We start from the raw sequence: 12867 nt of genomic DNA on the forward strand, positions 1-12867 counted from the left end.
GCGTGACTCGGAGGCATGTCCATTGTGTGGATTACAGCCAAACAGAAAGAATTAGACAGCTCAGAGCATTCTATCATTTCATTTGAAAATAACGGTCAAAATCATGAGCAGCAACCATTACAGCTTTCATGAAAGAGCAGCAGCATTCAGTAACTCCTTCACTTCGGACAGGCAGTTGGCTATTCTCAGCGGAATGCTGTGGGTCCATCATATTTTGTATCAGTTTCTGTGACACTCACAGAGAGCAGAAGTTCTGCTTCTGCAGGAAGTAAATCCCATCTCCAAGGCATCCCGTGCAGTTCTAGCTTATAGGATGCAGCCCATTGCTTTACAGCAACCAGATCATTGAAAGTGATACAAGGAAAGAGAAGATACAGAAACTTAACCCAGCGCTCAGAAGGTAAATAGGTAGCAAATCCAGATCATCTACCTTCCTCTAGTCAACTTACTGTTCAAGAAGCTGAAGATCAGTTTTAAAACAAAATCTCTACACGTCCTTCTCTAACAATGGCACGAAAACAAAACATTTTCAAAGAAATCTAATCTGTTGTGATTGTGAGCGGTTCCAAATGAGCCTCCTAAGTTATTTCTGAAATAGGGATATTTAAGTAGAGTATTTTGATTGATTGAGGTTTATTTTTAACTTCTGCTTCTTTCAGGAGCACCAAAAAAAATATGTTTGAGATTTAAAAGCAGGTGGAAAAACTCACACTTCTGATTAAAAGAGGGACTGCTTCTAATCCTGGGCTTTCCACTCTGTTTGAATGTCTTCTGTGTATGGGGTGGGGAGGAACAAACACTGTCACTTCTAAAGTAGTTAATGACCAAAAAAACCCTTGTGACTTACCATTAAAATTTACAGCCCGAATATAACCAAGTAGCTCTTTCCCATCAACAGCACTCATTCGTGGGCAGAGGCCGATGTATCCAGGGCACAGATCTTTGTGCATATTGTGCAGGGCATAAGCCATGGAATACACAGCATCAATTACAAATTGCACCTTTCCTTCCTGTTCATAAGATGAATCCCTGGCAATTCTCTCCAGCCCTGTAAAATAAAAAAGTAAACCATCAACTGGTGTTAGATTTTACTCAAAGATGGCATTAGGGCTAAGATTTCCACATTTGGGGTACACTTTTGATTTTTTTAAGATTTTATTTATTTATTTGACAGAGAGAGACACAGCGAGAGAGAGAACACAAGCGGAGGGGGGGGAGTGGGAGAGGGGGATGGGGGCTTCCCACGATGCAGGGAACCTGATGTGGGACTCGATCCCAGAATTCTGGGATCATGACCTGAGCTGAAGACAGAGGCTTAGTGACTGAGCCACCGAGGTGCCCTCTGAGGCACACTTAATGAGACAAAACTATTTACTTTTACTCCCAATTATTTTATTCCTATACATACTGAGTCAGGCTTTTAAACTAGGTATTGAATTTTTTATTTGGAAAGAACAGAAACTATTCTATTAGCAACAAAAAGATATAAACTAAACAAAAACATATAATTCCATTATCTTTATTTCTACCTTACTGAGTCCGATTACGTTTTACATTCTAGTAATTACATAACATTTTGGTAGTGACTTGATCTTATAAGCAAAATGCGTAGGTTTCTTCTTTTCATCTACTTCAGTTCCAGGAGTATCATTTAATTAGTGTCTCAAAGTAAGGTCTTTCCTCCCCCCGCCCCACCATATCTATTCTCATTTTGAACGTATTTTACTTGGGAGTCCTTTTTGTAAATATTAAGAGACAGTTTTTCCTTAAGCAAACCAGCTATCTTCAGAAGAATCATTCAACTTATTTTCTTCTTGAACTCAATTTTCTTTTTCTTTTTTTTAATGATCTTATTTATTGATTTATTTGAGAGAGAGAGCAGGAGGAGGAACAGAGGGAAACAAGCTGACTCTGCATTGAGCTTGGAGACTGAGGTGAGGCTCTACCTCAGGACCCTGAGATCATGACCTGAGCCGAAATCAAGAGTTGGACGCTCAACCAACTGAACCACCCAGATGCCCCTTGAACTCAATTTTCTATTTTATTTTATTTTTAAATCTTTCTACGGAGATAAAATTGGCATATCACATGGTTTAAGTTTAGGGTATACTACATGATGATTTTATATATGTATATATTATGAAATGATAATAAAGGTTAGTTAACACATTCATTACCTTCCAGAGTAAGCTTTTTTATTTTTCTTGTGGTGGTAACATTTAAGATTTACCCCTAGCAACTTTCAAGTATACAATACAGTATTATCAACCATAGTCACCATGTTGTGCTTAGATACTCAACAATTTTCTATTTCTGTATTAATCAATTTATTTATTAAATCTAGCAGTCTGATAAGTTAGTTTTCTTGGACTTTCCTGTCACCTAACTGCCAGCCCACCTTTCCAATTGCCTATCATATTCCTACATAGTATGCTTCCATGTCAAGCTCAATAGTGCTAAAACCAGGCTATTATTATAGAGAATTACATCATTTCCCTAAAACCTCAATCAGAATCGAAGGTCTTACAGGTTTGACAGCAGAGAGGGGAGATCTGTTCTTCAAGATGACAAAAGACATACCGATCCCTTCAACTGCATTAACTGTATGATCTAAGCTAACATCCATGCAGATCCAGGAGCACTGTCTTCTCCCTATCTTCATTGGCACTTTGTCTCCTTGGGGTCTTAGAATGGCTTTGCTATGTCCAGAATGTCATCACAGCAACTAAAAAGATGAGTTGTTTCTTTAAAGATCTTATCTGGTGACCAACCACTCTGGTTAATCCAGGATCGAGGGATTTCTCAGAATACAGGACCAAAACCCGGATAGTCCTGAGCCAACCAGCATGGTTGCTTAAGAAAACAAGAGGCAAATGACAAGTAAACTTGATACAAGACTGAAATAACTACTTTGAGGGTAGGCCCGTAGGTCCATAAGAAGATTCCCAGTTTCATTCATTTTGTATCACTAAATTTGATAACTGGAAATGAATCGTATAAATCCTCGAGCAGTTGTTCCATTCCTGATTATCTTCTTAAGTCCAGACTCCTGAGGGCCACCCCAGATTTACTGAATCAGCATCTTCCAATTTGGGGACATGACAAATCTGTAATTTCCAAACACAGATACCTCACTGTCTTAGTCTGAGCTGCTATAACAAAATACCAAAGACTGGGCGGCTTGTAAACAACAGAATTTGCTTCTCATTGCTCTTGAGGCTACAAGTCCAGACTAAGGGTAACAGCATGGTTGGGTCCTGGTGAAGGATATCTTCTGGGTTGCAGGCAGCTGTTTTCTTATTATATCATTACATGGAAGAGAGCAGACTTTGGGTGACTTCTTTTAAGGACACTAATCCCATTCGTGAGGGATAGTGCTCTAGCTTCAAAACTTTATCTAACCTAATTACCTCCTAAAGGCCCCACATCCTCATACCTTTATATCAGGGGGTAGAGTTTTAACACATTTCAAATTTATGAAAGGGACACAAACATTGTCTGTAACACTACATTCCAAGTTTACAGTTTGTATTGCTGCGGCTCTGTAAATCCCTCGGCTACACACACACACACACACACACACACACCTGTGAACATTATCACTTGTTCCTCTGACTTTGCTTCTCTTGTGTACTTTATTTGTGTGCGTGTGTGGGTCTTCTCTAATAATCAAGAGGATGCACAATTTTTAAAAGATTTATTTATTTGTTTAAGAGAGAGAAGGGGGAGGGGCATAGGGAGAGAGAAAATCTCAGATTCCTCACTGAGTGCGGAGCCTGAAGCAGAGCTTAATTTCACCACCCTGAAATCATGACCTGAGCTAAAAACAAGAGTTAATTACTTAAAAGACTGAGCCACCCAGGCACCCCTCTTTTTAAAGAGAGAATTTATTTTTCTCCATTGCCACTGGGTGGAGTGTGAACAGCAGGCACAGAAATGGCAGAAAATGCCCAAGCCCAAGTACAAAGAAAATAATGACCACAAGAACATAAATAAATTTGGAAATTTTTCAGTCCATGGAATGTAGGTAAGAGCTAGATATGTGTGAATGTTTTATATTTTTAAATTTACTCCATCCTAAAATGTTTTTATTTTAATATGATTAAAATAAAAATATGATTTTATTTTAATGCCACAGTTTATTCAATGCAACCTTACTCCATCTATAAAGATATTTCTCAACATTCAATAATTGGGATAAATTATACACAATAGTTTCCTGATAAATTTTAATGGAGATGTCCTAATTGAATAGACATTCTTTTTTTTTTTTTAAGATTTATTTATTTATTTGAGGGGGTAGGGGCAAAGGGAGAGGGAGAGAGAAAATCTCAAGCAGACTCTGTGCAAAGGATGAGTTCAAGGTACGTCTTGATCTCATGACCCTGAGATTATGATCTGAGCCAAAATCAAGACCTGGTTGCTTAACTGACTGAGCCACCCAGGTGCCCTTAGTAGACCTATTCTTTCTTGATTTTTCCTAAAGCAATTTTAACTTTATACATAATAGATTTATAATTAACTCTCAAATACCATACCTATTATTAAAGGGACATATTTAAATTTGCACTTGTTAAACTATTTATTTCCTTAACTAGTTGTAAACTCCTAGTAGTATGAGCAGAGATTAAATATATCCAACTTTGCGCTCTTTTTTAAGTAAAACTTCAGAAGGCTGCTTAGTGACGACTGTCACACAAGTCAGTGGACTCACTATGACTCTTTCCATGAAGTGATGGAAGCACACGGTGACACACTAAAAGACTGAACATTATTATCATTTCTAAGTTTAACAAAAAGTCATTTTATTTCTTTCCAGGCTGTTTAGACACCATATTTTTCTATTCCCTAACATTTCAACTTCATGAAGACACTTAAGATTTTACAAGAGCTAGGGTTTGCTCCTCAATTCCTGTAGTTGCTTGTCTTATTCATCTAAAAAGGAATTTAAGAAGCTAACAGTGACTCATCAACTTAATTGGCTGTAAAATTTCATTATGCTATAGTTTCTAAAGTTAGCGTTAATGTATTGCTATAAAGGGCTAAATATTGTCAAAGGCTATATGTCAGTCATCCATTTAAAATAGTGACTGTAAAGTTGTGATGTGCTTTAGTGTATAGCTTAAAATTAACAGCAAATAGCAAAGTGTTTACAGGGGGGGAGTTGAAGTCAGCCTCATAAATTTTATAGCAAGATTATGTTACATTTTCATTAATGAAATGTAAAACTTTTGACTGTATCTCATGTTCCTGGACAACAGAATAAATTCTTACTGGTCCAAGCAATACCTCATGTGCCTCAGTTAAGGTCTTTCGAGCATCATGGTGTATCCTCTTGTTCTTCAAAAGGCAAATCTGCTCAAGTTTGCAGAGTGCCATATACATTACAGCGCGAGTTCCTAAGATATGCCTGACATGAATTTTAAATTCTTTGACAGATAGTCGTTGAGCTTTGCTTTCCAAGAATTTCTGATTTCTCAGGGTGTAGTTTAGTTTTATAGATTGAGATTTGAGTTTATTTTCCTTTTCTTGAAAGTATGTTAATATAATGATGATCCAATAAACTAATCAGTTCAGTGAAGAAGAAGAAAAAGAAGCAGAGAAAGAGGAGGAGGAGGAGATGGAAGTCCTACCAGTCATTTTATTCCCAAGAAACCAAATAGCCAGTCAGTTTGATTTTTTTTTTACTATAATCCTAGCACGCAGTAGAAAAAAATCCCACATTCTAAATTTATAGGTTAAAAAGTATTTATTTAGTTTCTCTCTGACTTTTCCTTACGAATGCAGCAACTATTTTAAATGATTAAACTGTTTTCTTGCAGTTAGTGTGAGAGGATGGTAGGAGGAAAGAGAATCCATGACCTGCTAGGGACACATTTAGGCCCATAGGACCAGAATGAAGGGTCATTCTGAATTCCACGACAACTCTGTATCTCGCTACTCAATGCACCAGAGAAAAGACTGTCATATCCTACAAGCTGCTCTCCCAGTGCCCTACATATATGCACTAACTGCACAGTGGGTGACTGAAATCAGTGAACCACGTACGCCAGTAACAATCCATGAGAACCAGAAAGAATCACACTGCACATGCAAAAGGAATCGCTATCAACTCAGCCAACCTAAGTCACCTTCTACTGAATTTAAACTGATTTGGCTTCAAGGATACAATAGAGGAAAGAAACAGAAGCATATTCAATTATACAAGAATTTCTCCTAAGCACCGGGATAGGCAAATGAAGCGCGAGCAGCTCCCATGCAAACTGCAGGGAGATGAGAACAAGGGCCCTATGGTAAGGCAGAAAGACAGACTGACTGAGGGAGGCAGTGGCTACAGGAGAAAGAGTATGGGCCAGTGGGGCAGACCTAGATCCGGGTCCCAACTAACACAACCCAAGGCAAGTGGACTTGGGCACATTCCTGGGCTTTAGACTGGGACAACTGCCCCCAGGGACCTCCGCGATGTGCTATCCCATCTCTCCAGCCTCATCTGCTGGTACCACCCCGCCTCTTGCTGCTCCACTTGTAGGTCCTTGAATATAACCCGAGATCTCCCACCACAAGGCTTCACGCGGATGGATATCCACTCTGTAACTCTTCACGCCTTCCTGGATACCTCCTGCTCAGCCTCCAAGCTTCAGGTAAGATGTCAAATCAAGATAGGCGGGAGAACTGATATTTAATTTTTTAATATAGCAGCCCAGAACAGATTATAGAGTATCTTAAATGCTACATTGAATATTGAATATTGTTCAGTTGGAAACACAGAACCATGACCAATATTTAAAATATTTCTGGGAATATGGGTAAAGTAAATTGAAGCAAATGTAGTTTGAAGGTAGAGATACAAGCTGGGAGGCAGGGCAGATATAGGTTGAAAAAGCAGGAAAAAAAGAATGAGGGAAAATATGTTTCAGATGTCAAACTGACAGTATTTGGCGCCCTGATTAAATATGGGAGTAAGGTTTGAAGGCAATCAACAACTCAGGTGTTTTGAGGCAAGGTAGCAGAACCCTGACAACATTAACAGAATTTGGAAAATCAGGTTAACAAGAAGGTTTTGTTTTTGACAGCTCTGGCTCTCCAACTGCATCAAGAAAGACCTCAGTTAAAAGAACTGATTTTTAATATTCTCTAGTATTTAATATATCCTCTAACAAAGTATGCAGATTTTATATAAATTTGTTGAATTGTTTGAAGAACAAAAGGCCCAAATGTTTAGAGTAATCACATAATAGTAATACCACTGATCATTTATTTATAGCATTGCAATAATTTAAGCTTTACTTAGGAGTAAAGTACCATTGTAGTACTGTTGTAAGACCAATGGCCTGAGGGGCTCCTGGGTGGCTCAGTTGATTAATCATCTGCTTTTGGCTCAAATCATGATCTCAGGGTCCTGGGATCAAGCCCTCCATTGGATTCCCTGCTCAGTGGGGAGTCTGCTTCTCCCCCTCCCTCTACCTCTCCCCCTGCTTATGCTCTCTCTAATAAATAAATAAAATCTTAAAAGAAAAAAAAATAAGAAAAAAGACCAATGGCCTGAGAAGTCGAAGACTCACATTCTAGTTCTAACAGAGTGGCCAAATGACTTTGTGTCCTTGGTCAAGTCATGAGCTTTCTAGGATTTGTTTACTTCTCAGTAGAAATTAGACAATTGAATAACATGATCAGTCAGGGTCCCTACAGTTCTAAATTTCTAGATGCTAGGGCATATTCTCTTCTGTTTCCTCCTTACACTTGCTAAGATTGCTGGAAGATTGTATAAGGGTATGAGTGAACAAATACCACTAAAAATTCTCCAAAATAGTTTGGAATAACCAGTAACTGGACTACCATCGAGACCTGGAAATTCTACAGTAACAAAAAATACCAACTGTCAGCCTGGATTTTTCTTCCTGTATTATTAGTCTGGTTAACTGAGTTACTGCATTTTCACAACTCTTAGACTTTAACTACTTCAAATCTAGTACCTTTTGAAGGAGAAAAGTTTCATGTCTCTTTTTATTTTGATCTGATGGTTAAAGGAATCAATTATGGAAAATAAGATCAGAGAAGTAAAAGGACACAAATAATTAAGATGGGCAGGACCCTTCATAAGAAGCATCTCTTTAGTCCTAAATTACTATTAATTTTTTAATAGATAAAGGAACTAAGACTCAACATTTGAAAAACTACCCAAGATCACACAGTTATGGCAGTAAATGGTAGTCAAGTCTGACTCAAAACCTTGGCCATTAATTATCACACTGCCTCCTTCTCTGTGAAATTGTTTTTGTTTTTTTTGTTTTGTTTTGTTTTTCCAAATCAGGCTTACCTTCCACTTCTCTGAACTCCTCTAACTTTTAGTCATTAGACCCACAACTGACTTGTCTTATATGGTAAGTAGTAGGTAGAGATTGTGTGTGTGTGTGTGAACCTTTAAAGAACAGTGAGCAGGAACTAAAGAATAATATAAAATAATATATACTTTTACAGAAATACTAATAAATATTAACAAATGACAACATATTAAAATATACAAAAAGGGGGAAATACACTCCTGTAACATTGTAAGCATTTTTCTGACATATTAAAACACTCATCTTGGGGCGCCTGGGTGGCTCAGTGGGTTAAGCCTCTGCCTTCAGCCTAGGTCATGATCTCAGGATCCTGGGATCGAGCCCCATGTTGGGCTCTCTGCTCCGCAGGGGGCCTGCTTCTCCCCCAACCTCCGCCTGCCTCTCTGCCTACTTGTGATCATTCTCTCTCTGTCCAAAAATAAATAAAATCATTAAAAAAAAAAAACTAATCTTGCTTGTGAATTTCAGTAATGCACCTGAGATAAAGTTGGCATAATGTGGCTGAAATTCATAAGAAAGATGATTAGATATTTGTGGCAAAAGCCAAAGCTAATAAAACTTATAAATTAATATTTATAAAAATCAATAGAGTATTTTAGCTCTGGAAGGTAAGAGCGTAAATGTCTGTAAGATTTCTCTAAGAAAGTAACATCAAGCTCAAAAGAGAATTCCACACCTAAGGTTCTGCTTTGTCAATTCTGTACTAGACTTTGTCAAGGACCTGAATAAACAGATGTATTGGACTAATGAACTAATTTGAGCCTCTGCCTTATCTATTTACAAAGGGCAGAGAAAATGAGAAGATAAGGGTCCTCTGCTGAAAATCACCTGCTCTCTATTTCTTCTGTAATTTAAATGTAGTCCCAAGAACTGAAGGCTCTTAGCTGCCTGAGGACACATCAGGAGATGCTTGTAAATCAACCCCTGAAGAGTGCTACATCAGCCCACAATGACTTCTCTCCTTTGTGTGCCTGGCAGGAAATGGAAAGTGCTTCAGGCAGGTGCCAGGTGTCCCCTTCAGGTGTTAAATTTTCCATGCAATGCCCTAGGGTTTTTAAAACACTAAAAAACCTAAGGTAAGAGGCAAGTAAGATTAAGAGTGTATCTTCAGGCAAAACAACCAGTTTAAAAAAAAAAAAAAAAGATGCTCAGAAGAGGCAATTATTTCATAGATATATCCCTAAGTCTCCAAACAAAGAAAAGGCATTTGATTAAATTCAGACAGTTGCATTTCTTTACATAATTATTTTGATCATGTACATCAGAGTTCAACAGTGAATAGTAGAGTTTTTTCTCTTTAGCTACTCCATAGAAGAATCCAGTTTCCCCCCGCCAAACTCCCTCTAGCAGATAGGACTTCTAATGCATCCTCCCACCCGAAGATATGTTAGTAGTCATTGCAGACCATATAATGTGGCTTCAAATGTGCCTTTAAAAATATTTTTTTTTCTAATCACAAAAGCTAATCAGTATTAGTAGAAATGTGAGAAAAAAGTATAATGAAGAAAAGAAAGAATATCTATTAGCCTATCACATTAACCACCATTTATATATTGACCTATTGCCTTACAGGATTTCTCTATTTTCCCCTAAATTAAGAAGATACTGTGTATATATTTTTTTAATCTGCTATATTCACTTCACCTAGTGAGGATTTCCCTATATTGTAGGAAAGCATAGTTTTTATACTTGCAGTGTAGTTCATTCAGTGGATTCAGGTTTTTGCATTTAACTGCTTCCCAATACTCAACATGATATTTGATGCAAGGTAGAGATCTAACCTTGTTTTTCAAATTATGAGCCAGTTCTTCCACACTATCTCTTGAATGTTCTTTTCCCCATTGATTTATATAAAGTCACTTTTAACACACATCAAACTCTATATGTTCTTGGATATACAGCTGGAGTTTATCCTCTAGGCCACTTGTCTCCCAATATGCCAATACTACCTGTTGGACAATTATTGTAATTTTATGATAAGTTCTACCATCTGTTCATGCAAGTTCTATCAATACTCTTGTTTTTTAAAATTCTTGATAGTTCTCACAAATAAACTTTAGAACTATTTAAGCTAGTTCTAAAAATTACAGCTTTTATTCGAATTGTATTGATTTTTAAAATTAGTTGCAGGAGACTTGAAATAGCTGCGATATTAAGTGTCCCATTTGGAAACAGAGCCTCTCCATTTATTCGAATCTTCTTCTGGAATCCTCAGCAAAGATATGTCACTCACGTATTCCTTTTTATGTAATGCCCTGATATTTCGTTTTCTAGCTTTATGAAACAGAATTTTTTCATTGTATTTTTAGGTGGTTGATCATGGTACAATTAATAAATTCTCAACTCATTCTTTTTTTTAAAAAGATTTTTAATTATTTGAGAGAGAGAGAGAGACCATGTGTGTGTGCGTGCATGTAACCGGGGGTGGGTGGGTGGGATCCCAAACCTGTGTGCTCCAGAAGCCTGAGCCCAAAGTAGGGCTGGATCTCCCCATCCTGAGATCATGACATGAGCAGAAACCAAGAGTTAGACACTTAACTGACTGAGCCACCCAGGTGCCCCTCAATTCATTCTTAATGCTTAAATTTTCTTCTCCCCTTATTTAAACTGTATGCAACATAGAAGGCCTGGGTTAAGTTCCATCTCTTGTTAAAAACAAACAAACAAACAAACAAAAACCCCAGAAAAATGCAAAAAAATGGGTTCTGACATCAGACAGATCAAGACTTGAGATCGTTCCTGAGTCTCTTATTCTGTACTCATAAAATGGGAATTTATACCTATGTTGCATGGCTGTTGTGAGAATTGAGATAATGCAGGGCATCCAGCACATTACACAGTGAATAAATGGACACCATTATTTGTTATATGGGGCTATAAAATATTTAAGCTTCTACAATGTGCAACACTTTTCTGATTACACGAACAAAAGAAATCCCAATATAAACCCAGGATATATATTCATATATTCATCTAATGAACATGAAAGAGGTAATTTAGTTCAAAGATTAGGAACCTGGAAGTCACTCCTGGCAACACCCTTTGCTTCAGTTCCAGCCAAATCCTGTTAATTATGTCTTCTAATGTCTCAAATGCATTTACATTTCTCTGTCTTCATCGTCATGAAGCTAATCTGCTGGGGTTTAAATTCACACCACCATATACTAGTTGCGGGACTTTAAATCCCTTAATCTCTTATGCCTCAGTTTCCTTATCTGAAAAGTGGGAATAAAAAGTAACTCTCCAACAGAATTGTTGTCATAATTGAGGTAATGTGTTTAAGGCAGTCTGGAGAGTGTGTTGGAAACAGTAAGTAGTACTATACAGGGATGTTTTATTATCACCTTTATCATCACCGTTCAGTCAGCCTGGGTGATACCTTAAGCACTGAGCTGGATACAACCGTAAACTAAAACTCAGGGAGTGATGGGCTCATATCGAAAGGATAAACAGGAGTGAATGAGAGGAGAAAGGGAAGTAGGGGGAACACAAGAGGCTGAGTGACAGTGACACTTCTACTGATCGAAGGGGCGGAGAAGTATGAGGGCCTGAAATCCTACACAGGACGCTGGAGCTGGGGAGGAGTGTGGCAGAGATGAGGCCTGAGAGGCGGGGAGGGCAGATTTAGGGATTTTGCAGGTTACCTAGAGTCAATTTGTCTTCTTCCTATGTGCAGTAGGAGGCCTTTGAAAGGTGATATAATTGGGTTTCCGGTTCAAAAAGAGCACTGGGTCAGAAGAATAGACAAGAAGGAGGAAAGAGCGATGGGGCGGGAGAGAGACCTCCCACTGCTTGGGAGGTTATCAGGGCATTACATAAAAAGAATAACTGCTTGGGAGGTTCTTTCATAATATGAACAAGGACAAAGTGTGGCATGGGCTAAGGTGACGATGAAGACAGAGAAATGTAAATGCATTTGAGACATTAGAAGACATAATTAACAGGATTTGGCTGGAACTGAAGCAAAGGGTGTTGCCAGGAGTGACTTCCAGGTTCCTGGCTTCTGTATCCGGGTAGACCCTGCTGCTCAATGAGACCAGTAGACCAATGGATGCTGTCTAGGCCAGAAATATATTGTCCCACCAGATGGCCACACGTTTGCCCAATGGGCAATGAACATGGTATATTTGTTCCTGTTAGGACAGGCCAGGGGAACCCCAGTAGCCTGCACCTAAAAATTCTGTCTGCTCCCTTGGTATTACAGGAATGTACCCTGTCTGATTTGTGGCTTTTCTAAGTCCAGGTTAGGGCTCCACCCCTGGAGTTCATTTTTTTTTTTTTTTTTTTTTTTTTTTTTATTACAAACTCCCCAGGAACTGGGGAACGAGATGGCACAGAATTGTTTCCAAGACTATGTTACTACTCAGCAACTAACTTCAGTCTTTCTTCTTGCAAGTCATCAATCGTGTTGTCTCAGATATTCTCTTTGGAACAAAAAATTGAACAGTAAATAAGAGAGTCGGCATTAAACACACACACAGGAAAACAAAACTTTCCCCACTTCTACTCTCTCTAGTCCCACCAT

At 38.2% G+C, this 12867-nt stretch overlaps 1 protein-coding gene across 5 annotated transcripts in view; it reads right to left on the reverse strand.

The window, feature by feature from the left end:
- GRM8 (glutamate metabotropic receptor 8) overlaps positions 1-12867 on the reverse strand; it is a 768517-nt gene that overhangs the window by 276245 nt on the left and 479405 nt on the right. For all 5 annotated transcript variants that reach the window (XM_047695832.1, XM_047695830.1, XM_047695831.1 and 2 more), the window contains exon 7: positions 848-1048. In XM_047695832.1, coding sequence (XP_047551788.1) covers positions 848-1048 — 201 coding nt within the window. The remainder of the gene's footprint in view (positions 1-847; positions 1049-12867) is intronic.

The sequence above is a fragment of the Lutra lutra genome, chromosome 11, assembly GCF_902655055.1.
Source record: "Lutra lutra chromosome 11, mLutLut1.2, whole genome shotgun sequence".
Taxonomy (NCBI): domain Eukaryota; kingdom Metazoa; phylum Chordata; class Mammalia; order Carnivora; family Mustelidae; genus Lutra; species Lutra lutra.